At 43.4% G+C, this 27,592-nt stretch overlaps 1 protein-coding gene and 1 long non-coding RNA gene across 3 annotated transcripts in view; one reads left to right on the forward strand and one right to left on the reverse strand.

The window, feature by feature from the left end:
* LOC143435593 (uncharacterized) lies at window positions 1–27,420 on the reverse strand. Its single transcript, XR_013106068.1, has 3 exons — window positions 27,120–27,420; window positions 5,360–5,580; window positions 1–1,613 (listed from the first exon to the last, which is right to left on the reverse strand). It is a non-coding gene; the product is annotated as an uncharacterized LOC143435593 (long non-coding RNA).
* The window catches only part of Ric1 (RIC1 partner of RAB6A GEF complex), an 86,189-nt gene continuing 84,942 nt past the window's right edge, over window positions 26,346–27,592 (forward strand). The window contains exon 1 of one of the 2 annotated variants that reach the window (XM_034506453.2): window positions 26,346–26,640. In XM_034506453.2, the coding sequence (XP_034362344.1) occupies window positions 26,497–26,640 (144 nt within the window). In that variant the 5' untranslated portion in view covers window positions 26,346–26,496. The remainder of the gene's footprint in view (window positions 26,641–27,592) is intronic. The other variant, XM_034506444.2, reaches the window with a different exon arrangement.

The raw sequence follows: 27,592 nt of genomic DNA on the forward strand, positions 1-27,592 counted from the left end.
TCCTCTGGGACTGGAGTTACAGGTGCTTGTAAGCTACCATGTGGGTGCTAGAAATCAAACCTGGGACCTCTGGAAGAGCAAACAGTGCTCTTAACTGCGGAGCCATCTCTCCAGCTCTGAGTCTTTTATTCTAATGAGTTGGGTGTTGGTGGTCACCTGGATACTTCATAATGGGAGCTGGCTGAGCCATGACTGGAAGCTTGGAACTCCTGGCAGCACCCCAATCTCTTGAGGAGGGGACATGAGCAGGAAATACAGGAAATACATACCCTAGCCTGTGGAGTTTGGAGGTCTCTGGGTGACAGACACACCCATGGGCCCAGTCAGGTGGTGCTGCTAGGTTCTACAGAGCAGAAGGTTCTATGGTTTTCTTGGAGCCTTTCTATCACACTCTAATAAAATAAGCCTGTGGAAGCACTGGGCTGTTCTGTCAGTTCTGTGAGCCTCTGTAGCAAGTTATTGAACCTTAAGGGCAGGATTGTAGGAATCTCTATTTGTTGCCTGAAGCTGATATAGATAACAGAAGCCTGAGTGTAGCATTGGCAGCAGAAGGGAGGCGAGTCTTATGCCAGAGCCCGAAAATGCCAGAAATGAGCCACAGTTTAAAACATCCAGTTGGTACCTGCAGAGTCGGCCAGGTGATGGCTGATGAAAGACATCATTTGTGGGTGGGACATGTTGTCAGAGGAGCAATATTGTTTTTATTTTAAAGATAAATTTGGAAGCAACACAAAGAATGTAATGAAATATAATTGAATTAAAATTGCAATTGCTGAGGTCCTTGGGTTTTTCAAGAGGTACACAAACCAGATGAATAAGTACTTTAATAGAATTTTTTTTTTTTTTTTTTTGAAAAGAGGATCTCTCAGTGTAGCCCAGACTGGCTTGTAGTTCATAATCCCACTACCCCAGCCTTCTAGGATTATGCTAGGCCTGGCTTAATGCAGTCTTCTAAAGGTTTATAAGATCTGCTTTGATGAGCTTCTCTAACTTATCCAGGCAGGTCTCTCTAACAAGGCTAACAAGCTCTTGCAAGTTTGGACCAAGATCTAGGCACTGTGAATGGGCTTGTGTTGCTGATGGTACTAGATTTACAGGGAGTTTACAGCTGTCACTGTCACTGATGAAAATAGAGAAGTGTAATGCCCCTCAGGCAAAAATATCCAGAATTTTACTCTGGGGCTTTGAGAGAGATTCCTCTGATAAATGAACTGACATCTTGCAAACCCCAACCCGGGCTGTGCTTTCTGACAGCACCTTGTTCTCCCTTCAGGCCTGCTGCTGAACACATGGCTGTGTTTTTGCAGCAAGAGGAACTGAGAGTGTTGGATACTGTACTCCATCATGTGACTTCAGGATGAAATGTATTCAAATCAGAACCATAAATAAACACACTCACTTACAGAGAAAGAAAGTGGGGTAAAATGTAAGAATTACCCTTTTTTGCCTCTTCAAAGTTTAATCCCAGGCCTCCATGCTTTTTGATCAGTGGGGCAACCAGTCAGGAAGCTGTGCGCCAGTCCTTCTTACCTCTTGTTCTCACTTAGATCCTCGTGTGTAGATCTCTCACAGGTTTTGCACCTCAAGGACCTTCTTGTCTACTTTTCTAGGACCTGTTGCGTGATGAGAGGATGTAAAATTATTGAGAAGAAAAGACATGGAGTCTCCAAGGTGCCACACATTTCGATACTCTGACCTCCAAGAGCCCATTTATGCAAAGGTCAAAACCCGGGGAATTGCAGTTTCCTCTTTTAAAGGCAATAAAATATGCTGACTTTTTATGTTTTATTTCCTGGGCCATTTATAGAAGGCAATGAACTTTTCTGCTTTATGAAAATAAGTGAAGGGACGGCAGGATGCCTCAGCAGTTCCGAGCACTTGCTGCTCTTGCAGAAAACTAGCATTCAGTTCCTCGCACCCATGTCAGGAAGTCTACAGCTGCCTCCAAGTCCAGTCCTAAGTGTTACAATACCACTCTGACCTCTGTGAGCACCAACACACAGACACACACACACACACACACACACACACACACACAGAGATACACACAGAGACACACACAGAGACACACACACACCCAAATCCAGGAAAGTTAAATTCTAGGATGTTATTTATAATGTTATTGGCTATTTAAATTAGCATATATAGCAATGCACTTCATCCATACATTTTTGGCCCTACCAACGCCCCACCTGCCCACCCTGTCCCTGCCCCCTGCCCCCTGCCCCCTGCCCACTTCACCTCCACCCCTGCCCCACCGCCCCATCCACTGCCCTGCACTGGTCCCTTTCCTTATCCCATTTCCCTCCAGCTCTGCTTTCATGCTACATGTACTTCATTACCTTCTTTCATTCTCCCTCACTATCTCTTCCTTACAATTTCTCCTCTTCTTCTTCTTCTTCTTCTTCTTCTTCTTCTTCTTCTTCTTCTTCTTCTTCTTCTTCTTCTTCTTCTTCTTCTTCTCCTTCTCCTTCTCCTTCTCCTTCTCCTTCTCCTTCTCCTTCTCCTTCTCCTTCTCCTTCTCCTTCTCCTTCTCCTTCTCCTTCTCCTCCTCCTCCTCCTCCTCCTCCTCCTCCTCCTCCTCTTCTTCCTCCTCCTTCTTTCTCCTTCCTCCTCCTCCTCCTCTTCCTCCTCCTTCTCCTTCTTTCTCCTTCCTCCTCCTCCTCCTCCTTCTCCTCCTCCTCCTCTTCCTCCTCCTCCTCCTCCTCTTCCTCCTCCTCCTCTTCCTCCTCCTCCTCCTCTTCCTCCTCCTCCTTCTCCTTCTTTCTCCTTCCTCCTCCTCCTCTTCCTCCTCCTCCTTCTCCTTCTTTCTCCTTCCTCCTCCTCCTCCTCTTCCGCCTCCTTCTCCTTCTTTCTCCTTCCTCCTCTTCTTCCTCTTCCTCCTCTTCTTTCTCTTCTTCCTCCTCCCCCTCCTCATTCTCCTCCTTTTCTTCTTCTTAAGGTCCCTCTCTACTTTCATGAGCTTTCTTCCAATACATATATACAAATACACAAAAATTAAAATCTAGGGGCTGAAGAGATGGCTCTGTGGCTAGGAGCAGTGGCTGCCCTTTGAAAGGACTTTGGTTCAATTTCCAGCTTCCATATCCTGGCTTACAATCATCTATAATTCTAGTCGCAGGAGATCTGACCCTCTCTTCTGGCCTCTTCTGGTACCAGGCTCACTCATAGTACATAAACATACATGCAGACAAAACACTCATGCACAGAAAATCAAATTGACATTTTAAAATAAAAATCTAGGGTCCAAATTTGAGAGAGAATATTGCTATTTAGCTCTCTGGATGTACAGTATTTCACTTAACATAATAATTTATAGTTGCATCCATTTTTCCTGAAAATGTTATGATTTCATAAATAAATAAAATCCTGTTGTATACATCTGTCACAGGAGGATAATTTCCTTATCCACTCACCTGACTGGTCCTGTTTCTCATCTGCTGTAAGCAAGTGCAGTAAGAAGCAAGAATATGCACATCTCTATGAAGTGCTGGCTTGGAGTCCTTTGGGTGTACACCCAGAAGCAGCACACCCAGTCACTGTGGTTCCATACTAATTCCCATCAGCAGTGAATATGGGCCCCTCTTCCCTACACCCTCGCTCCATTTGTTGTCATGTGCTTCCTTGGTATTAGCCACTCCAGCACATCATTCGACAAGTAATTCTGATTCCTCTTTTATAAAGACATGGCTGGAAATTATTTGTCAAACAAAGTCAGACCTTGTTCCGAGGTCCTCCAGGAGGACCTCGGAAGATATCAGAGAGTCTCTTTTGAACAACCCCATAACAAAAGATAACCAAAGTTCTTACTGTATGTCATGAAATTGCTTCAGAGTTCAGTTTTAAAGCTTTATTTAAACACCAAAAATGCTCTGTAACAGCTTGCGTGTAAAAACAGCAGCAGCCATGGAACACCGTATGTGTGAGCACAGATGCTCCTGAAGGCAGGAGGACGTTCTTGGTGTTCCTGAACTAGAGTCAGAGGCAGTTGTGAACTGATCATCATGGATACTGGGAGTCGATCTGGACCACTGCAAGAATAGTATGTGCTCCTAACTGCGGAGCCATCGCTCCAGCCCCTTTGTTTCCATGTAATGTATAAGGCACAGAGAATAAGGGTTCAAAGTCACACTGACCAGTAGGCCTGGCACACCATCTCCTGAGGCCACACACATTTGATTTCTTGTCTGGCAATTGATTTCCCCAGTTGGAAAATCACATCACTACCTACTTTCCTTCAGTACATCTGCTTGAGGAATCGAATGTTAAATTCAATAGTGTTTTCTCAGGCAGCTCCCTTTCCCAAAGTCCATGGAGAAGCTGGCTATCAGCCCATGAAGCCTTGTGCACTTCTGACATGAAGGGGCCAGATGGAAACTAGCTCCTGCATATTAGCAGGGAGAAGGGGATCTTTCCATTCACTTAGCATGAAGCGTCTTGAGGTTGGGACCTTCTCTTCCCCCAGCCTCCACTGCAGCCAGCCTCAATCCAAAAGGCCTGAATATCAAGTTCACATGATCAGCCTCAAAGACATGTCATGTGCTCCTGATGCAGGAAGATCTGGCCTCAGCTTTGCTGAAAATTATGTTTCATCGATAAGCATTTAAGGAAACAACTGACCATAAATCTTAAGAACTCACACACTTGCTGATGCAGATAAACCTTATCAGTTTTCATTTCTGTTGCTGAGAGTGTGAGCAATATTATAAAAATGAAAAAAGAAGCTTCAAGTCACTCTATTGACAATCCTGTCCTGCAGATGACAAAATACCAAACCTTGGGGTAGTAGAGCTGGGGCAAAAATTTAACACCCCCCCCATAAGGCAAGAAAACCACTTTGCAATGCTATACTCATGAGGCACAAATAATCTGTGACTTCAAAAATTGTGTGCTTGGCTCATTTTCTTGGACAAACAAGGAGGGAGATAGAGAAAATGATAATGATAATAATAATAATAATAATAATAAGAAGAAGAAGAAGAAGAAGAAGAAGAAGGAGAAGGAGAAGGAGAAGGAGAAGGAGAAGGAGAAGGAGAAGGAGAAGGAGGAGAAGGAGAAGGAGAAGGAGGAGAAGGAGAAGGAGAAGGAGAAGGAGAAGGAGAAGGAGAAGGAGAAGAAGAAGAATAGAGGAAGAAGAGGAGGAAGAGGAGAAAAGAAAGAAAGGAAGGAAGGAAGGAAGGAAGGAAGGAAGGAAAGAAAGAAAGAAAGAAAGACAGACAGACAGACAGACAGACACCTGTGTGGTAGAAATGGCTCCTAGGATAAGACTCATGGCTCAGAGTGAACATTCTCATTACCTTAGAGAAAACTTTAACTACTCACCCACTCCATAACTCTAAAGCATAGGCTCACACAGTACCTTAAAAATGGAGGCATGTCTAGTCTTCCGTCTCTTCGCTGCTATCTGCTTGTCCTTTGATGTCTGATGGGACCTTTTATCTTGGCAGAATTCTGAGACACTCTCATGAGGTTCCTGTCTTTTGCTCACAGGTCTACCACAAGGAATCTGAGTGTTTGGGTCCACAGCACTCAGGCTGTTCCTCCACAGGCTTCTCTTCTCTCCCTGCTGGAGGTCTCAACCTGTGAATGGAATTGTGAAAAGTGAGACCAGTTTCCATCTCTATTTCAAATCTGCTGCCCCTGCCCTGACGTGCTTTCCACAGAACTCTTACCCATCCTCTTTCTCCTCAGGGACAGGCTACTTTTTTCCTCTTCCCCTCCAAAAACCCCAGTCCTCCACACTCTGTCCTTGCTTGCTTCTGTTGCTGTGATAAATCAATCTAACTAAAGCAATTTGGGGAAGAAAGTGGTAGGCCAGAAACTTAAGGAAAGAACAGAAACAGAGACCACGAAGGAACACCTCTTACTGGCTTACTCCTCTGGATTGTTTATCCAGCCCAGGCCCATCTACCTAGGGATGGTGCCACCTATAGTAGACTAGGCTCTCCTTCATCAATCATCAATCAGGACAATCACCACAGGCCCTTCTGATGGAGGTGTACTTCAACTTTGATCCCTTCTCCCCAGGTTGGCTCTATAGTGGTCCCTGGAAACCAAGAATTGGCTGTATGGCAGTCTTAGAGGAAGCAGAAAGGGCAAGGGTGAAGCTGAGGACTATTAAAGAAGAGATAATTCATAGTATTTAAGAACAAATGCGATATGAAGTCTGTGAAGCTGATCAGTAAAGGATGATGCTGACATAGTGGACGCATCTCTGCTGGGTGTGATGGAAACTTCTGAAGCAAGATGGTGTCTGGTTTATTGGTGGTATGAATGGTGGAGGCTTACAGACCACAAGTCGACTTGAGAATGAAAAGAAGGATACTCTCCTGAAATGACACCTGGCTAGCCAAGCAGGTAGGTGAGTGTGTGGGTCTCACTGTTTGAAGTACTCAAGAGCAGGAGAATCAAAACAAAATTGTAATGTAGGAAAGGTTGTCTCCAGAAACTCTCGTCCCTTCTAGGACACATTTCAAGAATCTAGTTTCCTAATTTTTGGCCATTCTTTGCTTTTAAGAATTGATCTGATAATGTCATATGGAAGTCGAGCTACTAATTTGGCAGCAGTGCACACCTCTGGTTCAGTATATGAACGCCCCGAGATGAGCAGTGCTGGCTCAGGCTGCCAGAATGCTGATACTGCTTACGTGGCTCTTACTGGTGCCAGACACCATTTCAAGCACTGAGTATTCCCATCAATCCATGAGAAAGGAACCAGTTTATACATGGAGAAACTGAGGCACCAAGAAGCTTCGACTTGCCCAGGGTCACACAGATAATAACTAACAGCAGAAACTATAATCGAACATCACAGTTCTGTGCTCATAACCACTAAGCTGGGAATAAATGTGGGGTAGACATTTTATAAGAATGGAATTTAGAGCCAGATACATTGGCACACACCTGGAATTCTAGCTTCGCAAAAGGCTGAGGCGGGAAGATCACTTGGGTTCATAGGTTCAAGACTAAGCTGGACAACACTGCCAGAACCTATTTTTAAGAGGAAAAGAGAGCTGGGGGAGAGGAAGAACGAGGGGGGAAATGGTGGAAATAGTATATGTTGTGGGGTAATATCCTGTAAACTATAGGTCACAGGTGTCAGCCTCTTACTTCTGATTATTGTAACGGGCTTTGCTGAGAAGTAACCTGAGGCAAATTACTCAATTTCATACACTTCCTCAGACATACAAAAATGTGCGGAGGACAAATGGCCTTTATACAGTGTTATTCTTTATGACAACATTTATAATAGAAGCCATATGAAAATAATCTACATTTCTACTGATAAGTAGCCGGTTAAAAAGTAATTGTATTCCACTTAAATCCAATATAATTCAGCCATAAACTGGCATAAGGAGGATCTCTGTGTATTGCTGTAGAGAGATCTTTAGGGTATCTTATACGGAAAAAAAATCATGGTGCAGGACTCAAGTATGCTCTACTTTGAGTAAATAGTTGAAAGGAGCACTTGTTTATCTATACGGTTTGTATGTTTATAAGTATGAGAAACGAAAAGAGTGAAGAATCGGGTGGATGTGGATCAGGGAAGTGAGGAAGGAGACAGAACCTGGGAGCATCCCGGCAGAAGGCACACACCGTATTCAAGAAGCATAACCACAGGATTCTTTCCAAGGGTGTGGACAGGGCTAAGAGCAAAAGACAGGGACATAATGGGCAAGCTTTGGAGGAGAGTCACCGTGGTCTGAGGCGCTGAGGAACAAGGGAGCGGGGGAGGGAATTAACGAAGCGGAATCCAAAGAAAGCTTTTGTTGATGAGAGAGAACAAAAAAAAAAAAAAAAAAAAAAAAAAACAAACAAACAAACAAACAAACAAACCCAGCCACTGTGAGCTCAGTCCAGCTGAGAAGATGCTGGGCGAGAGGGTTCCACTCAACCCTCTCCTGGTTGTGGATTTCTTATTAGTGCCTCCTAGTGGGCAAACTGTTGACGTCGCCTGGGCAGCAGGGGTTGTCTCAGCCTCCTCCCTGCTAACTAAGACCATGGAGCTGGCCCTGGCAGCTGCAGCACAGAGAGTTGGTCTGGAGAGCAGACAGGGAACAGTCTCCATCTCTTTCTCTGTGGTTCTCTAAGTTTAATCACACAAATATGAAACACATGAAAAGGAGACATGTTTCATCCACACACAATAATAATAATAGTAATAATAGTAATAATAATAAAATAATAATAAATGTTAACAATTAAGAATAATTAATATAATAATAAAAATTAAAACCCTCCAAATGAAGGGTTAGAGAAATACAGTTTCCAAGACCTTTCTCCCAGTCTAACGTGTGTTTGAAGCACTGTCTCAGTCCACGGCGCCACCTAGTGTCCAGGAGAAGCTTCACATGCTCAGCTCTATGGCCTCCAAGCTGTTTTCATTGCCAATCAGATCCAACTGAGAATGATCTTCCATAAAGGGGGGATACATTTTGAAACTTAAAATATTTGGAGTTTTTTTTCTTTTAGAACAATAGTGGGAAATTATCTACATTCATTTTTGGATTGTCTCATTATGATTTCTCTGGGAGAATATGTTTCAAACTGCTTCTAAGGTAAATACCACCTGTGACCCACCACTAAACATCTGTGAGCTGCTTCCGAGTTTGCCCCTCCCCATTTACGTGTACTTAATACAGAGATTCTCAATCCTGGCTACAAAATACTTACGTGGACAACCTTCTGCCAGAGATTTTGATCTCACTGGTTTGTGGAGGGGCTGTTTAAAACACCGCTGTAGCTTTAATGGGCCACCGGGACCAGCAGCCCTTGCTTGTGCTACTGAGGGGCCTGCAGTGAGGTATGCGCCTGCAACTAGGAGGTGCAACTAGGCCTGTGTAAAATGGTGTTCTAGCTCCGTGCTCCCGTCCGTGACGGCCCATTTAGCACCCTGCCTCCTCTTCTGCTATCACAGGTCTTCCCATCTTCCGGGGTCTACCTCAGGATTACCTCCTCTAAGATTTGCTCAGTTCTCATTCCCAATGTTAGAGCCTCTGATGACTTTAAAAATAACTTCTGCAATTCTTTTTTCATAACAGAAAAAGTAAAATGATACTTTTGTTTTGTTTTGGCATAAGGACTCACTATGTAGCCTGGGCTAGCCTAAAACTATCTTCTTGCCTCTAGAATTCCTTGAGTTCTAGGATTACAGAACCATTATGATAATGGTAATAGTTATCATATAATATTAATAAGTATCATATAATACATTATCTGGAATATATTATGCCCAGTTTAAACTATTCATTTTAACCTACCGATTTTTAGCAATCAAAAGTATGATATTTATATGAGGTATAAACTCTTCAAAATAGGGAGTGTCTGAAAAAGATGCATGGAAACCTATGATCTTCAAGTCCCAATAAAAAAATATAATTAGAGGGAACAGTAGAACACATGTCACATAAAAGAACAGGGAGGCAATACTGGGGATTAAAGGGTTAAGTGTGGGTGGAGGCAGGTGATGGGAAGAAGGGAGTGGGTAGGATGTGAGTTAACCAAAACTTAGGACATATGAAAAAGGTTTATGGAAAACCACAAGTATGTATGCTAATTTAACTTTTTTTTTTTTTTTGAGAAACAGTCTAAACAGAGGTACTTTGCATCAGTGGAGGAAGCTGCTCCCAAATGATGTGGGCTATTAAATAAAAATCTCCGTGCCAAGCATAAATAAGTTAATAGTCAGGAAGCCCCAAAATAACACCAGCTCTTGCCATTGTTTTTGATGGACTAGAACTAGATGGTCAGATCATAGTGGTGAGAAGACTCTACACACTTTGTTTGCAGGACATAGAGAAATTAATCATGCATTGACTAGAAAACTCTCTACCCACTCGCTAGCTTTTCACACTGATGGGGGAGGGGGCTATGTACGCTGCTGGGGTCTTCCCTGCCACTGGACCCCACATGCTGCAATACCAACCTGCCAGATCAGTCATGCAAAACTGATAGACGTTTACGGGAGGATAGTGTTTTGAATACGAAATATTCTATATAAGCGCAGACATTTAAACACTTCACGCCCACTTGGTGGTGCTCTCTGGGAAGGATCAGGAGGTGTGGCCTGCTGGAGGAAGTATGTCACAGGGGGCGGGCTTTCAGTGTTTTTTGACTTGATCCCACTTCCAGTTCTCCACCCTACCCTCACCCCGCCCCTCTCAGCTTCCTTCTTAGGCTGCCATGCCAGGCTGCTGCCACACCTCCCTACCAAAGTGGACTCTTTTCCCTCTGGAACCATAAGCCCAAGTAAACTCTTTCTTCTGTAAGTTGCCTTGGTCATGTTTTTATGATAGCAGCAGAAAAGCAACCAATACAGGGGATAACCAATGACCTTCTGAATTGATTTGAGGCCTCCTTCACAGGAAGGACTTCATGCCTGGTACTGTGAACCTGATGAAAAGCCCTGCTTATAACAGGGGAGGTCATGGGCCTTAGAAGTAAATCTAATTGTTGTTTATTTTCTAAATGGTCTTGTTCCCTAGGTGAGGCGGTCTCTGGATGGTTTTATCTTCAGTCTCTACTCCTTTTTTTTTGTCCCTGTCTTTCCTTTAGATAGGAATGATTCTGGGTTAAAAATTTTGAGATGGGTGGGTGGCCCCATCCCTCACCTGGGGGCCATGCCTATCTACTGGAGGTGGTCTCTACAGTTCTATAGCCCCTATGTTGAGTATTTCAGCTAATGTCATCCCTGTTGGGTCCTGGAAGTCTCTTGATCCCCTGGCTTCTGGGACTTTCTAATAGCTACCCCTAGTTCCCCATCCCCCACTGCTACATATTTCTATTCAATATTCTGACCCCCTGTACTTCTTTCCTGTCCCCCTCCTCTCTCCCTCCCAGGTGTCTCCCTCCCTCTACCTCCTGTGATTATTTTGTCCTCCCTTCTATGTAGGATTGAAGCATCTACACTTTGGTCTTCCTTCTTCTTGAGCTAAATGGTCTTGTTCATCTGCCTTCTAAATATTTATGTTTATACACATAGATTGGTGCTGCTCTCAACCTGGGTTAGAGAAACTTCTTTTTTGCATCAGTCAGTAATCAATCCAGACAATCAAGCCTGGTCAAAGAGCTAAGAATAACTGACTCTGAGTGGTCAGTCACAGATGGAACACTGGCTTCAATCTCCCCCATCCAAGGAAGCGAACACCAAGGAAGAGGGAGCAGAAAGAAGAGAGCTGGGGGCTGAGAGCTGTGGGGAGAGGGCACTGAGGCTGTGGAAGGCTTTCTTGGGCTATAACTGGGCTTTGGCATTCATGAACTTATAGCAGTTGTGGAGAGCCACACAAGATTGAGCCAGTCAAAATGAAGGGGCTTCCGAGCCCCCAAACTAATTGGAAGCATTATTGGCAGTCGATGGATGAGTAAGAGAATACCACTTTTCTTTGGGAAGTGGTCCCTGGTAGGTTGGCCATGCCTCAGAAAATGGCCCTGTACCCATGGGCAGCAGTAACTGTATTCAGTGGGTTCTTAAACTAAAGAGAAATAAAAAAGGTAAATACACTGGGGATTCATGAGAAGAACTGAAGGAGGCAGCAGGGGCAGGCATAATCAAAATACATGGCACGTGCCCATGAAAATGTCAAAGAATAAATAAAAAATCGTAGTTTAATCAGTGTCACAATATGGAGCTTGATGTGACTTCACGATCTAGAAGCCAAAGAATCGAATGAAAGTTCCTATCACGCTATCACGTGCTTTTCTGTGGTCTTGATTTTCAGAAGAATGCTCTATGCCACAGCACGTCAGTGAGAAAAATTTAGTTTCATAAAAAATTAGAAAGCTATTGTTTAAATTTGTAATTTTTTTCACAGCAAACACCATTTGCCACAAAAATTGTTAAATGATTGGTCCCGCTACTCCATTTCAATTGAGGAATTCTAAAAAAGATTTGCTCATTGAAAGTGTGGCTATGTTCCACGTTGGCCGGTTACAGAGGACGAAGTACAACTTCTTTCCTTACTTTTCTTCTTCTCATAAACACAAAACATTAAAAGACTGTTTGAGTGGAGAGAAGTCGGCTCAGCGAATAGAGCTACCCAAGAGCTACTCCATCCCTGGAAGACCTGGGCATCTGTAGAGTCTCATTTAGTACAGGGCCACTGTCTGTCCTGCTGCTGACAATCCAAGAGGCTAGCCACATATTTGAGACTCCTTACACAGACCAAGATGCACAGGTGCTATCAGTTTTGTTCACTGATATCAGCGTAAATACTGTGCCGGCAGCAGGATTCGATCCCGTGCTGGGCAGTGTGGACCCTTTCTGCTTTATGTCTCTGTGATGTGGCCCGCTAAAATCATATGAAGACTAGAAGTTGGGGGGATTTGTATGGTGCCATTCACAATTCCATGTACTTTTATGTGAGTTACATTGCTTAATCCCCACAAAAAATTCTTTATGGAACTTTGAACCTTAGATTAAGAATCTGACCTTTTTATTTTATTTTATTTTATTTTATTTTGGTTTATCAGGCTGGGGAAATCAGCCTCCCACAGGCTGGGCAATTGCTCTACCTCTGAACAACAGGTCCAAGAACCTAGGCTATGGAACAAACCGTATGTCCCTAGAGACTTTGATATTCCAGATTTCATGGTCCTTGGCTTTTGATAATGGGTCTCAGTGTACTTGGTGCCAGATGCCAGTATGGTATTTGGCCGAGTTGGTGCCTTTCCAGCTGCCAGCAGTGGCACCTCTTTCCCTCCTGGGTTTATATGGTAACTAGAGCTCCAGCTGTGAGCATGGGTGTGTGGAGACACAAAGCCTCCCCAGGGCACCCTTGAACCAATGACTGGAATCAGTTTCCAGAGTGACTGAGCATCAGCCATCACAGGAGCATGCTTTCTAATTTTCCTTTCTGACTGCATACATTAGCCACCAGAGGGAACTGCCTGAGCAGTAACAGGCTGCTTTGAGTCTCCATCATTCGACCCCCATTTCTGGGGTCTAGAAGATTCCCGGTATGCTTGCCACATTTTATGAAATGTTTTCCCCTGAGAGAAAATTGAGTAACCACTTACTGATTTTAAGCAATCATGAAAGGGTGAACCAGTTTTATCTGCTTGATCACTAGGGGACAGGGACTTAATGACAAAGTATATAATGGCAATGGCCAATTTCCCTTTCTAATTCATACATGGCAGGTCTGAACTCATGCGTGTCCCCTCCTTAGTAAAGGTAAGACCACGGAAGGAGTCCTGACATCCTTGCTGGGTTGTTGTTTGTCTCCTTCGCTACAGAAGAATCCTGAGGAAACTTTAAACACTGTATTTGCACGGAGTTGAGAATGGATAGGATGTAGAAGCTGGAACACTATCCTTCCTGCCTCCTGGTCCTGCCAACGATGACCTTCTGGTCTGGAAATAGTGGCACAAGACCAGACCAGGACCAACTCATAGGAAAGTGAGGCAGAAAGAGAGAGCTTGTCGTGGACTGCATTGACACCTTCAGGCTGTGCCTACAACAAGGGGACACTCCTGTGATGTGTCATATGTTAAGCGACTCTACTGCTGGATGTGTCCATTCCTTGATGTCATGTAGCTTTCAATATCACGTCTGGATGATGTATTTGCTCTTCCCTCTCATCTTTCCACATCCAAGGATGCTCACCACGGAAAGTTCTAGAGAAATTGCTTTTTTTTTTTTTTTTTTTTTTGCTTTGCTCAAGATACAAAAAAAAAAAATTTTTTTTCCAAGTGAATGTAAAAAATGTGATTTCATTTGTTTCCTTATTAGAAGAATTAATAGAAAAACAATTTTTAGGAATTGAATAAAACTAGTAATATAAGTTGATATAAATTTTTATGTGTATTTAGAAAACTTTTGTTAAATTATTAAAAATTTGGACCCTGTATTCAGGTTTTAATCTTTCTATGTAAACCCTGATCTGTTTTATGCCTCAGTTTCCTTATCATATATCATAAAATAGGCTATAGCATTTATCTTCTAATATAAAGAAGATAAAAATTAAAGAGTGTACAGTGGAACTTAATACTACAGGCGGAATGAATGCTTGTTGCTATTATTTGTGCATCTAGATCAAGCGTAAGACACAAGTTTTTTTGTGAGTAACTCAAAATACAGCTGTGATTTTTGTTCACAAGAGTGCACTACTGTCTCCAAATGTACTGTTAAAGGCACAGATTAATCCAGCTCCTGCTCTTTAGTATTTGAAAAGAGTAACAACCTGAGTACTATTGTCACCCTCACAGTACAATGGAGGAACGGAGCTGAGTGATCAGTGTGAGCCAGGCATCTGCCGCCACCACCACATCCATCAAATCACCGCATCCACCGCAGCCACCACATCTGTCGCAGCCACCGCAGCCACTGCATCCACAGCAGCCACTGCAGCCATCAAATCCACCGCATCTACTGCATCTGCCATCAAATCCACCGCATCTACTGCATCTGCCATATCTACTACATCCACCACATCCACTGCATCCACAGCATCCACCGCAGCCACCGCATCTGTCGCAGCCACTGCATCCACTGCATCCACTGCATCCACTGCATCCATAGCCTCCACCTCAGCCACAGCAGCCACTGCATTCACCATATCCACTGCATCCATCATATCCACTGCATCTACTGCATCCATTGCATCCACAGCATCCACAGTAGCCATGACAGCCACTGCAGCCACAGTAGCCACTGCGTCCACTGCAACCTCTGCCTCATTTGGCAGAACTGATGGTGCGTCTTCTAGACAAGGTTCTCATTAGGAGATCAGAAAAGTTCCAGGTATAGGGTAGAAAGTAATGTTTCCACCTCTCAGAATCCCACTTGGTTTTCAGCTAACAGAGAGAATTGGGAGGTTGGGCACATGCAAAGAGAGAATAAATGGGGCCCTTTCTCCTTTTCACTCCTGATGTACTACCTATCAGCTATATTGTTATACAGGAGATCATCTAGGGTATTTGTTTAAAATCCTAATTCTCTGATCATACTACCAAAACATTACAATTTAAAAAGTCTAGAATTTGGCCAGGGAGCCTGCACATAAACATATCTACAGGCAATGTAGATGCAGGTGACTGACTGTGTGACTACTCCTTGAACATGATCCCCTTGACAGGAGATGAAAATCATCTTTAAATAATACCATCCTTCTGATTTAAAAACATATAGAAGATACTCTAAATATAAAATAAAAATCATAGTAATACTTAGTAATATGATTATAAATACTTTTGATAGTTGTCTCTTTAATCTTTTAAAATAAATGATAACTATGTCTTTTGGGGCATTGTCAGCTATTTGGCCACACTTCCTTTTAAGTACTTATAATTAAATATACTGGGCATTCAGTAGTTTTAGAGATATATTCCACTTATGCCAATTCTTTTGGTTTTATAAATAATTCTTTCATGTCTGAAGTTCATGTAAATTGATTCTAACATTCAAGACTGCTCTAAGAAGTCAAATTTGTAAGATCTTTTCAACTCTTTGATTATAAAGAGTAACTGTCTTTGGCATAGGCCTTTAATCCCAGTGATCCAAAGGCAGACCAGGAGATCTCTGTGAGTTGGAGCCAGCCTGGTCTACATACCAAGTTCCAGGCTAGCCAGGGTGCTACATAGTGAGGCCCTGGCTCAGAAAATAAGGTGGAGAGCAAGAGAGAATGGCAACTGTAAGATTATTTATGAAATAACTTATATTATCTTCAAACTTGATGAGCCTCTGAAATTGTATCTTCCACAACTTAGGGATTAACTCTTGAACTGTGACATTTTGTGCAGGTCTCCTGACGTCACAGCCTATGAAAGGTAATGGCCTTGGTTCACATTGTTGTGGGGACACTGTAGCATGTGCTTACATAAACCTGGATGGTACAGGTCACTCTGTTCATGTGGCCTTTTGATAAGATTAAAAAACATGGTAAACAGAAGACATGCGAGGCTGTTGCTGGGAGAACATAGCCTACTGTTTTATAGGATCTTTTTAATAAGCAGGAAGGATAGACTCCAATAAACAAGGGACATTGTTGCTATAATCACTAATATCATGCTTGGCACATGATATATGTCCTGTACTTATATGAGCAACTGGGAGCACGTTTGTTTACAGCAACCCCACAGACACACAAGTAAATACTATATATATGCACACTATAATATATTATCATGTCACGCTGTGATAGGAACTTCCCTGCTCTATCATACTCCTGTAGGACCACTGTGGTGACCTATTTTTTTAATAAAGCATAATTTATCCTATACCTCTAAAAACATTTCTTTGAAGTGGCCAACAAGCACATGAAAAGATGCCCAACATCAGTACCCATCAGAAAAATGCAAATAAACCCACAAGGATAGTATTTTATACCTAGTAGGAAGGCCTACTAGGGGGCTAAGAAATGGCTCAAATCTGGGGGGCTAGGAAGATGGCTCAGGGGTAAAGTGTCTGCTGAGCTGTGTGAGGATCTGCCCTCTGATCCTCACCTGCCACGTGAAAGCTGGGCGTGGTGGTATGGTGAGTTCCAGGTTCAGTGAGAGACTCTGTGCCAGAAAATAAGAGCAATAGAGCATGACTCTGACTCTGACCTGTACTGCCACATGCACACATACACATACAGGACAGACACAGACACACCTGTGCATATACATACATGCACGTGCGCACATGTGTGCACCACACAGACAGACAGACAGACACAACAGACAGAGAGAGAGACATACACACAGAGAGAGAAAGAGGGGGAAAGGGGGAGAGAAAGAGGAGGGAGAGAGGGGGAGAGAGAGAGAAAAGGAGAGAGAGAGGAAAGGGGGAGAGGGTGGATTGAAGGAGAGGGGGAGAGAGAGAGAAAAGGAGAGAGAGAGAGAGAGAGAGAGCACTAAAATCAAACCATGCTGATGAGAATAAAAAATTGTAACCTCCCTCCACTAACATTGCTAATTGGATAGTAAAACAGTGAGAAATTATGAAAAAAATGAATGGTAGTTCCTTAAAAAAATAAAGGTAGAACTATCACATGATCTGTGTGTATGTGCAAAGGATATGAGTCAGAATCTCAATGATACTTGTGCATGGCATTCCTCACAGTAACCAGAGGTGGGAGAAATGCAAACATCCAGGGATGGATGGATATGTTAATAACACGTGGCACACACACAGAATGGGATAGTATTAGGTCTTTAAAACAACAGCAATAATAACTTGTCACAGGCTACATGGCTGGGACACGATGTTAAGTGAAAGAAGCTATTGTGGGATTCTATTTATATGAAGCATAAGTAGACAAATTCATGGAGACAGAAAATAGAATGGTGTGTGCCAAAGTCTTGGGGAAGAGGAAAACAAGATTTTTGTTTAGTGAGTGTGGGCTTTTGTTTTTGTAAGATGAAAAGGTTCTAGAGAGGTTTCCCAGTGTAAACACACTTGCACTACCAAGTTGTACACTTAAAATATGAGGTTGTAAATTAATTTATTACCATCATTATTATTCTGCAGACAGGATTTTGCTACACAGCACAGGCTGGCCTGGAATTTCTGATCCTCTTCCTGAATTTCAGGTATGCACCACTATGTCCACTCTCTTATGTAGTTTTTAGATTATTGATAATAAAAATAATAAAACTGTAAGTAACTAAGCGTGGTAATGATAAAAAGAACACAATGGTCACTTTACAGCAGTTTGGATGTTATAAAACATGACATATAATTAATATTATGAGTTGGTCTATTTTTTATAAGAACTGTATATTTCTAGAATTGTACTCCTTGGAATTTATAATTTCTGAATAATCATATTAAACCTAGTCATGAGGATAAGAGAAAGAAACTTGCTAGGCAGTTAAGGAAAAGAAATTTTGCAAACAAGCCCTTCTGCTGTGGCCAAAAGTCTCCTCGGCTCTATTGAAGTTCTGGCCTGGCCAGAGGGCAGAGTGTACTGGCCATACACACGGTTTATGTTCTTAGATTTTTGTTTGTCTTTCTTCTTTATTACAGCAACCTAATGAGCATAGCTGCCTGGAAGCTGTGCACAATCTGATACTTCAGTGGTCCTTGGAGGTGTTTACAAGATCCTCAGGCCAGTTACTGGGCTAGTAATCCCACATACAGATACCTCATGGGGACCTATGATTAAGTAAACTAGGTTAACCAGGTCACCTCTCTCCATCTGAGCCCTGTCATTTCAAAAGCCAATTTATTTCCTCTGTGACAAGCCATATTAACCTCTAGACAAAGCCTCTTAGCAGCCAATCTTCTCTGGGGACTCATTCCTCCACATAGGAGCTCTGCCCACTTCCTCTGTACAATAATTCTTCTCTTTAAGCTTTCTCTCTATAATAACACCCCCTTTTTCATAATCCACCCTGTGAAACTCAATCTTTGAGTTCTCAAGACAAAGGACGCTGAATCACTGACTCATGGAGGCTTTGGTAACTGTAAAAGCCAAGCACCCTAGTCCCTGAGTTAAGTACACCTGAGATAAGAATGTCTCTGTAATCCTCAAAGACCAGTTTCCTCACATTTCACTCCTAGAAAATATAAAAATAATTGGTAAGAGCAGGACAGAAGCCATCCCATAATATTCTAGGATAGCTGGTTACAAGTAGATATTATATTTACCTTAAGCTACAAAATTTTGGCTAAATAAATAGGCAGAGAGGAGATTAAGAGGGGGGGCGTCTAATGGAATTATGGTGAACTTTCTTGTTATAGGGATGTCATGGTTTGAATGAGAATTTGAATCCCCCATAGGATTATATGTTTGAATGCTTGGTCCCCAGTTAGTGGAACTACTTGGGAGGGGTTGGTCAGGAGGTGTGGCCTTGTAGTGGGTGTGGCCTTGTTGAGAGAGGTGTGTCACATTTGATACCTCAAAACCCATACCACTCCAGTTTGCTCTCTGTCTGCCTCATGACTGCAGTTGTGATCTTAGCATGGAAGTACTCAGCTTCTAATGCAGTGTCTACCTGTCTGCCTGTCTGCCTGTCTGCCTGCTGCCATGTTCCCCACCATGATTCTCATGAACTCATCCTCTGAAATTGTAAGCAAGCCCCCAATTAAATGTTTTCTTTCATAAGTTGCCTTGGCCATGGCATCTCTCTCTGCACAGCAACAGAACAGTGACTAAGACAAGGGTTTAACTAAGCACCCATTTATCCCTTTTTAAATAAAGAATACACATGGCATTCAAGTCCAACATTTCATTAGACTGCAAAGTTGGTTGAGAGAGGACCAGACAGACTAATTATTGCTGCTGGCTAACTTAAATCTGTTACCAGCTTGTTTTTCTTTCCTAAAGATAAAGCTGGGTGTGGTTGGCTGAATCTGGTAGTCATAGCATTTGGGGAGTGGAGGCAGGAATAGTCAGTTTGGGGTTAGCTCAGGCTACATAGGAAGACCCTATCACAGGTAAACAAATGACCAAAAGTGGGGGGGGGGGAATTTACTTTCTCTTTCACTTGGCTAGAATAATCAATAGCTTCTTTACTTATCTTCTATTTTGTGCTAATGTCCCTTCCCCAAAAATCTCATTGCTCATTATAAGCCTAATTAATTATAAGCCTCATTAAGACTTATTAGTAATATGCTTCCCTGCTTTTTTGGTACACTAGTGATGCCAAGTAATATTTAACTGTGATTTTTGAGTGGTCATGTGGACAAAGTAGACTTATTAGTAGCATATATATAGGCACTATATATATATACACCAGTTACACGTTTATTGTTTCATACTGATATTTTCACTTTTATAGTGAATCTGCCAATATTCCCTACATTTGCATTCTGGAGAAACCCAGGTGATCCCCAGGAATGTGACTCACACCTGGGCATGACTTCCACCAGGACAAGAGTGTATACACCAGTTACATGTTTATTGTTTCAGACTGATATTTTCATTTTTACAGTGAATCTGCCAATATTCCCTACATTTGTGTTCTGGAGAAACTCAGGTGATCCCCAGGAATGTGACTCACACCTGGGCATGACTTCCACCAGGACAAGAGTGTATGTAAGGAAATCACCATTGGATCCAGAAAGAAGCTTTCTGACATGGCAAGATTGTGCTATGTATCTAATGAAGCAGATTGAGAGAGAACAGGTGAGGGTGATAATTAGCTCTGATAAACTGTAGGAGGGGGAGAGTTATGATCCTGGTGCCTCCTCCCTGATCAATGACCAAAGCAGTCTTCTTTCCATGTGTGTGTTTCCCCTGAAGGTATGTCTGTGTACCACAAGCACGTTTGTGCCCATGATGGCCAGATAGTGGTATTTGATCCCCTGGAAATGGATGGAGTTACAGATGGTTGTGAACCACCATGTGGATGCTGGGAATTGAACTTGGGTCCTCAAAGAACAAAGTACTCTTAACTACTGAGTCATCTTTCAAGCCCCCACTGAAATAGACTTCAACATAAGGCTATTGGAAAGTGTTGAAACGCAGTCCTGTCCTGTGAGAATTCTGAGTGCTTGTAAGAAAACTCCAAGAAAACAAAGAGTTTTGTGACTTCAGTTTCTTCAAAACACAGAATTGTTCTTGGAATGTGTTTTCATGCTCCTCCCAGACATAGCATATAGGAGTGTTTACTTCTGCTGTTGTTATTTGTATGCCTCTATGGAAAAAGATGGGTTTTGCCACATGTGGCTTGTCCTTGTAATTGAACATCTTACTCAATGTGTGTCTCCCTAACCCTCAGAGTATAGATTGCCTGATGCTCTAAATAAAGTTTGTTATTTCGTGAGACTTTAATCTGCCTCATTTATTGGCTCCATTCTCTTAAGTCCCATTGTCTCCAGAGCAGTTAAACAAGTGGTTCCAGAAGTCAGGGACCTGAAGTCAGCTGTAAGAGTGTGGGGACCCTCACAGGAGGAGGTGAGTGAGAATAGTGGGGCAGATGCCAGGGAAGGCTCTGCCTTGTGCCAAGCTTGTTTGTGCATCACTTCTGAAGAAAGGAAGAGCACAGGTATAATCTCTGGTTTCCAGGAGGAACTTTAGATGGAGAAAGGCAGGACTGAAAGAACATTGAAGAGGAGATAATAACAAGGGGGAAAGATCCCCTTTCAATTTTGGGTCAGTTGGACATGGATTTGAACTGATATCAATATACTTAAGCAAGATGAGGATATTAATTATGATGAAACATGGCTAATTCTTTGAATGAATATAAACTGGATGGTCAGACCTTAAAATTGATTTAAAAAAAAAAAAAAAAAAAGAGGCAATGAAGGAGGTTTTCCCTGTACGGGCAAGGCCAAAAGTAGAAATGGTACCACCTATGCCTGGAACAGTTTTCTCTGCTCCTTATTGGAGCAGAGAAATACTTACCTTACATTGCTTGAACAAGACCCTGAAGCATGGGCTGAGGAATTTAATATTCTGTCTAATGCTGAATTCTCTCCGCTTTTGATGAGAGCCTATGAAAAAGCTAACTTTACAAAGGCAAGCTAGGGCATGGCAGGGAAAGGAGCCTCATTTAGCAATTCCTCTGGCCTCATGAGATGTGCTTGGTATTTCCAGTGCAATTTCAGCAAAATTAAAATGCTTATATGCACTAAACAGTCTACTTAAAACTCTAGGAGAGATGGTGTTGAATAGTCTTTGTGTAATATCTTAAGAGGCAAGAAAAGAACTAGGGCTATTTGAATCCAGACTAAAAGAAGTATTTGTGTATCCAATGGATCCTTTACTGACTTTGAGCTTACTTACATTCTAAATTGTCTCCCGTGGGTATTATAGTACAAGACGACAAACCTTTGGAACATACCTTTTTATACCAGAAAGCCACTAACTGCTTCCCTTATGCTTCTTACTCAATTAGTAAATCTGGGGAGGACCTGATGTCAACAATTATATAGGTTTGATCCTTGCTGCATTATACTACCCTTAACTAACAATCAATTTTTAAAAAGCATTACAGAGCTCTATGGATTTTCAAATTTCATTTGAAGATTACTATGGAAGGATAGGAAGTCATTCTCCTCCTGGAAAACTAAGGGATCTTCTTATAGGAACTGAATTTGTGACCATAAAAATTGTCTAGCCTTCTCCCATTCCATTGGCATATACTTATTCTATTGATGGCGCACCTAATGGTATAGGAGGGTTCATGGTCCAGATAGTCATCAATTTAGTAATACTTCCCTCTTTTCAGGCCAACAGGTGGAACCGACTGTTCTGATTCATCTATTTTGGTTAATTCACAAGCCCCTAAATATGATTTCAGATTCTGCTATGTTATAGGATTATTTCCAGCAATAAACTCATTCCCGTGCACATGCTAACCTCCCTGCTTTCACTGCAGAAATAAGCTGATGCATTAACCCGTCCTATTTTTTACTTCTACAGAAGAAAACTGGGAAGGGATATGTGTCTGTCATTGCAGATAGAGCCACTGAAACATTATGGATTTCTCTTTGACTCCTCTGGCCCTGGGCCATCAAGTTCAACAGTGTGGGGTGAGGAGACAGCGGAAGTCATCAGAAAGATAGCAAGTCCCCAGCTAAAGGGCAAAATGAGATATCAACCATATCATCAGAGATCAAGTCTGCCCACTTGGGGCAAAGATACTATCCACCAAGGGAGAAGTTACTTCACTAATGACTCGTGTATATGCCTGTACCTTGGGACCATAACAGACTCATTCATCCATCTGCTGAATGGACTGTATTTAATTTTTCCTTGAGATTTAAATAACTTTCCATTTGCACAGGACATCATAACATGTATTCCTATTAAAGGCAAATATGGGCTTATGGTCTACAAGATACTAGAACTACTAATCATATGGGTTTCGTGTCAAGCTATTCTCTAGGTTTTTCTGATCAATATAATAATGTAATGTACTGGACATAGTTTGGATCTCTCTTCTTGGTGGCAGAGAGTCACACACAGTGCTTTCACTGTTCTAACATAATCTGCTTGCTTATAGAATACTCAGGCATCAAATGACATTTAGATTTATCTACATCTCAAATCAGAACCACTCTGGATAACGTGCTGTTAAGAAATGAAAAAGGTGGAGGTGCTAGAACATAGTCCAAGAACCTGAACATGCCCAGGGCTTATGAGAAAACAAGAGTCTGTGACCTGTTTTTCACAGCATAGAATTGTTCTTGGAATGTGGTTTCATGCTCCTCCCAGGTGTAGCAGACAGGAGTGTTTACTTCCACTGTCGTTATTCATATGCCTCTATGGAAAAGGGTGTTTTTTTTTTGTTTTTTGGGGGTTTTTTTGGCCATGTGTGGCTTGTCCTTGTGACTGAACATCTTACTCATATAAGTCTTCCTAACTCTTAAAGTATAAACTACCTTATGCTCTGAATAAAGTTGGCTATTGCACGAGACTTTAGTCTGCCTCATTTTTAGGCTCCCCTCTCCCAGGTTCATGCTGCCAACCAGAGCAGTGAAGAGGGGAGCTTTTAGCCTTTGGCATTCTGTCCAGACCACAAATCAGTCAGCCTACAGCTGGAATTAATTTCAAAGCTCCAGGTTGAATATGACTCTTTCTGCTATGGTGTAATATTTTCAATTAAATCTCTGGCAAAAATTGACAGTTAAAGTGGAGGGAATAACAAAATGAATTCCCAAGAATTCATCCTTCAGCTTGAAATCTTACTAACCTAAGAGCAATCCTGTTTCATTTATATTATATATCTTTTCATGTACCTTGATTACTTCCATATTGTTTTAAAGCAAAACATGGCTTAGTAACCAGTTTGCAGAAAGTACAAATAATCAGGAGTCCATCCCAGAAGCAAATGCACATGATACGAGTGTAATGAAGCAGATGCTAAAGGCATAATAAAGAGCCACAAACCTCATCAGTGCTTAGCACCATAGGCTCTTCTGGGGGTCCCCAGACATTACAAGTGGGATGCTTAGAACCAAAACCCATCTGTGGCTTTGTCTCAGAAACCTGCAACTGTATGCAAATACATTGAGCCTACTTTTAGTCTGTGACTAATTATTTTCTACTAATCCTTCTCTCGATACTCTAGAGACAGTGCCTGAAATGCCACATTACTGTGTTACTGTCTTTGATTTGCCAGTGCTGCACACCTGCATGAAGCAGGTCAAGTGGAACATTTTATCCATTAACAAGGTTATTGTTTTATAAGTAGTCTTATTACAAAAGTAACATGAATTCCTTTAACATAATTTAGAAAGATACAAAAAAAGCCCAAAGGAAACATTAAATGCCTGTAAAGGGATTTTAAAAACATCAACATTTTGGCACATTTTTTCTTTTTGTTAAAACATGTTTTTTTTTTCATAAGCATGGAATGTTTTATAAAATATGTGTAAACCATGTGTATTACTTGATAATACAGTTAACATACTTTTATAACAAAGATTCTCCAACATATATTTTTTTTTTTATTTTTACAAAATATATCATCATAAAAACAATTCTATTTTTTGGAGGACATCTATATTTTTCTCCTGTGGAATATCAAGAGTGTGTGTGTGTGTGTGTGTGTGTGTGTTTAACTTATTTAAGATAGGGCCTCATTAGATCAGGCTGGCTTGGAAATCATAATTCTTGTGTCCATCTTTCAAGTACAGGGATTATAGGTGTATTAGTCAGGGTCCTCTAGAGGAACAGAACTTATAGAATGAATCTACATCCATCCATCTATCTATCTATCTATCTATCTATCTATCTTCTATCTTCTATCTATCTATGAATGAGTGATTCATTAGAATGGCTTACAGGATGTGATCCAGTTAGTCCAGCAATTGCTATCCAATGCAAGATCTAAGAATCCAGTAGTTGTTCAGTGTACAAGGCTGGCTTCAGCTGGCTTCAGTATACACCAGAGTCCCAAAGAAGGAGGCTCTAATTCCAACGAAGGAATGGACGCGCCAGCCAGAGTAAGAACAAAAAGAAAAAGAGCAAAAGTTTCCTTTTTCCTGTGTACAGGCTGCCAGCAGAAGCTGTGGCCCAGATTCCCATCTCAGAAGGTCCAGATTAGAAGTGGGTCTTCCCACTGCAAATGACTTAATTAACTAACAAACAAACAAAATTCCTCACATGTGTACCCAGCCACTTTGGTTTTAATTAGTTCCAGATGTAGTCAAGCTGACTACCAAGAATAGCCAATACAATAGGTATCCATCATGCCTGGCTTATGAGGTATATTTTAAGGCTAAAATTCTGTGTCTCCTTAGAAAATAATATAGTAGGGTCTGGATATCTGTCTCTTTTTCCATGTACACACCCTATAATGGCAAGGCAGACCTCTCTAGACCTCTTGATGGTGCAACTCGGATGATCAAGATTTCACCCACACTTTTATCTGAAAAATACTTTCCAGGTCTGCTCTGCTTCAGACATTCCAGGAATGCTGCGTTGGCCTGTGGGCTACACCAGGACAGAGACTCTAGGGCAGAGACTCTGGGCACAAAAGGCTGGTGAGCAGTGAGGCATTTCTTCAGTCAACTTCTATGAAAAGCAAGTGTTAGCACAATTACAGAAAGTTACATTGTTTGTTATAAAATCCGGATTGTTACTTTGTTTGCTGTTACTTTTATTTCTAAAACGTGACAAAAAGTTGTAGCTATTTTTAAGGTTCCAGGTCCAAAAGTTGAGCACCCCCATCCCCCTCCCCACACACAAATTAAAAACCCTGATACAGTATCTCCAGTCTGGTCCAAATCAAAAACTAAGCCCATTTCTTTTCCAGAACAGTTTACTGAGGCTGCAAAAGACACCATCTGGCTTCGTCTATCATTAATAACTTCTAGACAAGCAGACGGATGCCAACTGAATTATAAATATATACAGTACTAGATGTAGAACTCCTGAAAACCTGAAGATAAGACTGGAAGCACTTTTGGGCTACGCAGTTTAGTGACTGGATAAAGAGCCTGCCTAGAATGTAAGCTCAGTAAGGCCAGGGACATCACCAGGTCTCACTTTAAATCGCAGCACACAAAAGTCCTGTCGGGACAGACTCGAACCCCAGGCTTGAAGACGCAAGAGACCCGGCTCCAAGCTTAGCCCGGGTGTCACGTGACGCACGCTCCGCCCCCTTCAGCCCCGGAGGTCGCGCCGATCCAGGGACAGTGCAAGTGGGCCCGGCCGCTCCGACTGTCACTGACTGAGCACGTCGCCTCACCCGGGTCCCCAGCTTCACGCTCCAAGTCGCCAGCAAGGCGTACCGAGCACTCCACGTCCAGCCCAGCGGCCTGCGTTCTGACGCGGGGCGGTCTGAGGGAGCCGGGCGGAGCTTCAGGAGCCTCCCCGCGCCGTGCGGCGTGCTGACGCGAGCGGTGAGCGGGGCGGGCCGGCCTCGGCTCCTCCCGCCGCGGGCCCACTGGCCGCCCGCCTCCCCCACCCTCGGCCGGTCAGCGTCCGAGACTGCGTCGCGTAGCATCGCGTCGGCCCGGCCCGGCCCGGCCCCCGGGCAGATGCCCCGAGTTGCCGCTGTCGCCGCCGCCGACTCGGCCGGTGGCGGTGTGGGAGGTGGGCGCCTGGCCCGGGGCCGCCGAGCGTGACAGACGCGGCCGGGGCTGCCGGGGGCTGTCGGGGCCGCGCGCGGACCATGTATTTCCTGAGCGGCTGGCCCAAGAGGCTGCTCTGCGCGCCGCGGAGCCCGGCCGAGGTGCCGCTCCACGTCCAGTCTGACCCTCGGAGAGCGTTCTTCGCTGTGCTGGCCCCGGCCCGCCTCAGCATCTGGTACAGCCGAGTAAGTAGGCGCCGCCGTCCCGACTTCCCCCGAGCGGCCCCTGTCCGGTCCCGACTTCCCCCGAGAGGCCCGGATCTAGTCCTGACTCTCCCCGAGCGACCCTGGCCCCGTCCTGACCCCCCTCCGAACGACCACCGTCCGGTCCCGAGGAACCCCGGGCGGCCCCCGGAACCGACCTGATTTACCCCCAAGTGACCCTGGAACTGGCGCGACTGCCGCCGAGCGGCCCCGGATCGGTCCCGACTTCCCCCGAACGACTCCGGCCGGCCTCGACCCTCGCCCTCGGGTTGGAGCCACGCGCGAGCAAGCTCCACAGCACCCCAGTCCCCGCGTGGCGCCCACAGCCGCGCGCCAAGGCCCGGAGCTCCCCGGCCGAGCCCAGACTTGCCTGCCTCTCTGCCCCCATTGCCGCGGAGCCAGTCTGTTGGAGCGTCCCCCAGCACTCCGGCAGCTGTGGCGTCCCAGCTCCCCCCACTTACCCCTCTTCTTTAAAAGTCGTCGTTTAGTGGAGTTCCGGATAGCCTGTTGGTCTTTACCCAGGGTCAGAATTTACAGTCCTGTTGTAACTGATTTCTAAAAACTTAAGACTTGTTGGGTTTGTGTGTAGATGTCTGGTAACTTAGCTCTGGGCACATCTCTGACTCCAGTCCTTTTCTTGGCTGCTCTTGGACTCTGGAGAGCTGCTGCGATGGTGGAGAGCCGAGAAGCTCACATCTGTCTGCGCCGCACCTGGAAATAATAAGGCTTGGAGAGAGCATGGGGTCAGAATTCTTTGCTTTCAGGCCTGGCTTTTTTTTTTTTTTTCCCTCCGGTGCCTTGAGTTCCGAGTAGATAAGAGAATTAACTTGAAAAGTAAGGAGTGAGTGGGCTAGCCCCCGACCGGTCTTTGTTGCTCCTGGACATCTCTCTATATAAAAATTACAGAATTCTGAGTTTAAGATTGCCTCCTCCC

Source organism: Arvicanthis niloticus, chromosome 1 (assembly GCF_011762505.2).
Source record: "Arvicanthis niloticus isolate mArvNil1 chromosome 1, mArvNil1.pat.X, whole genome shotgun sequence".
NCBI lineage: Eukaryota > Metazoa > Chordata > Mammalia > Rodentia > Muridae > Arvicanthis > Arvicanthis niloticus.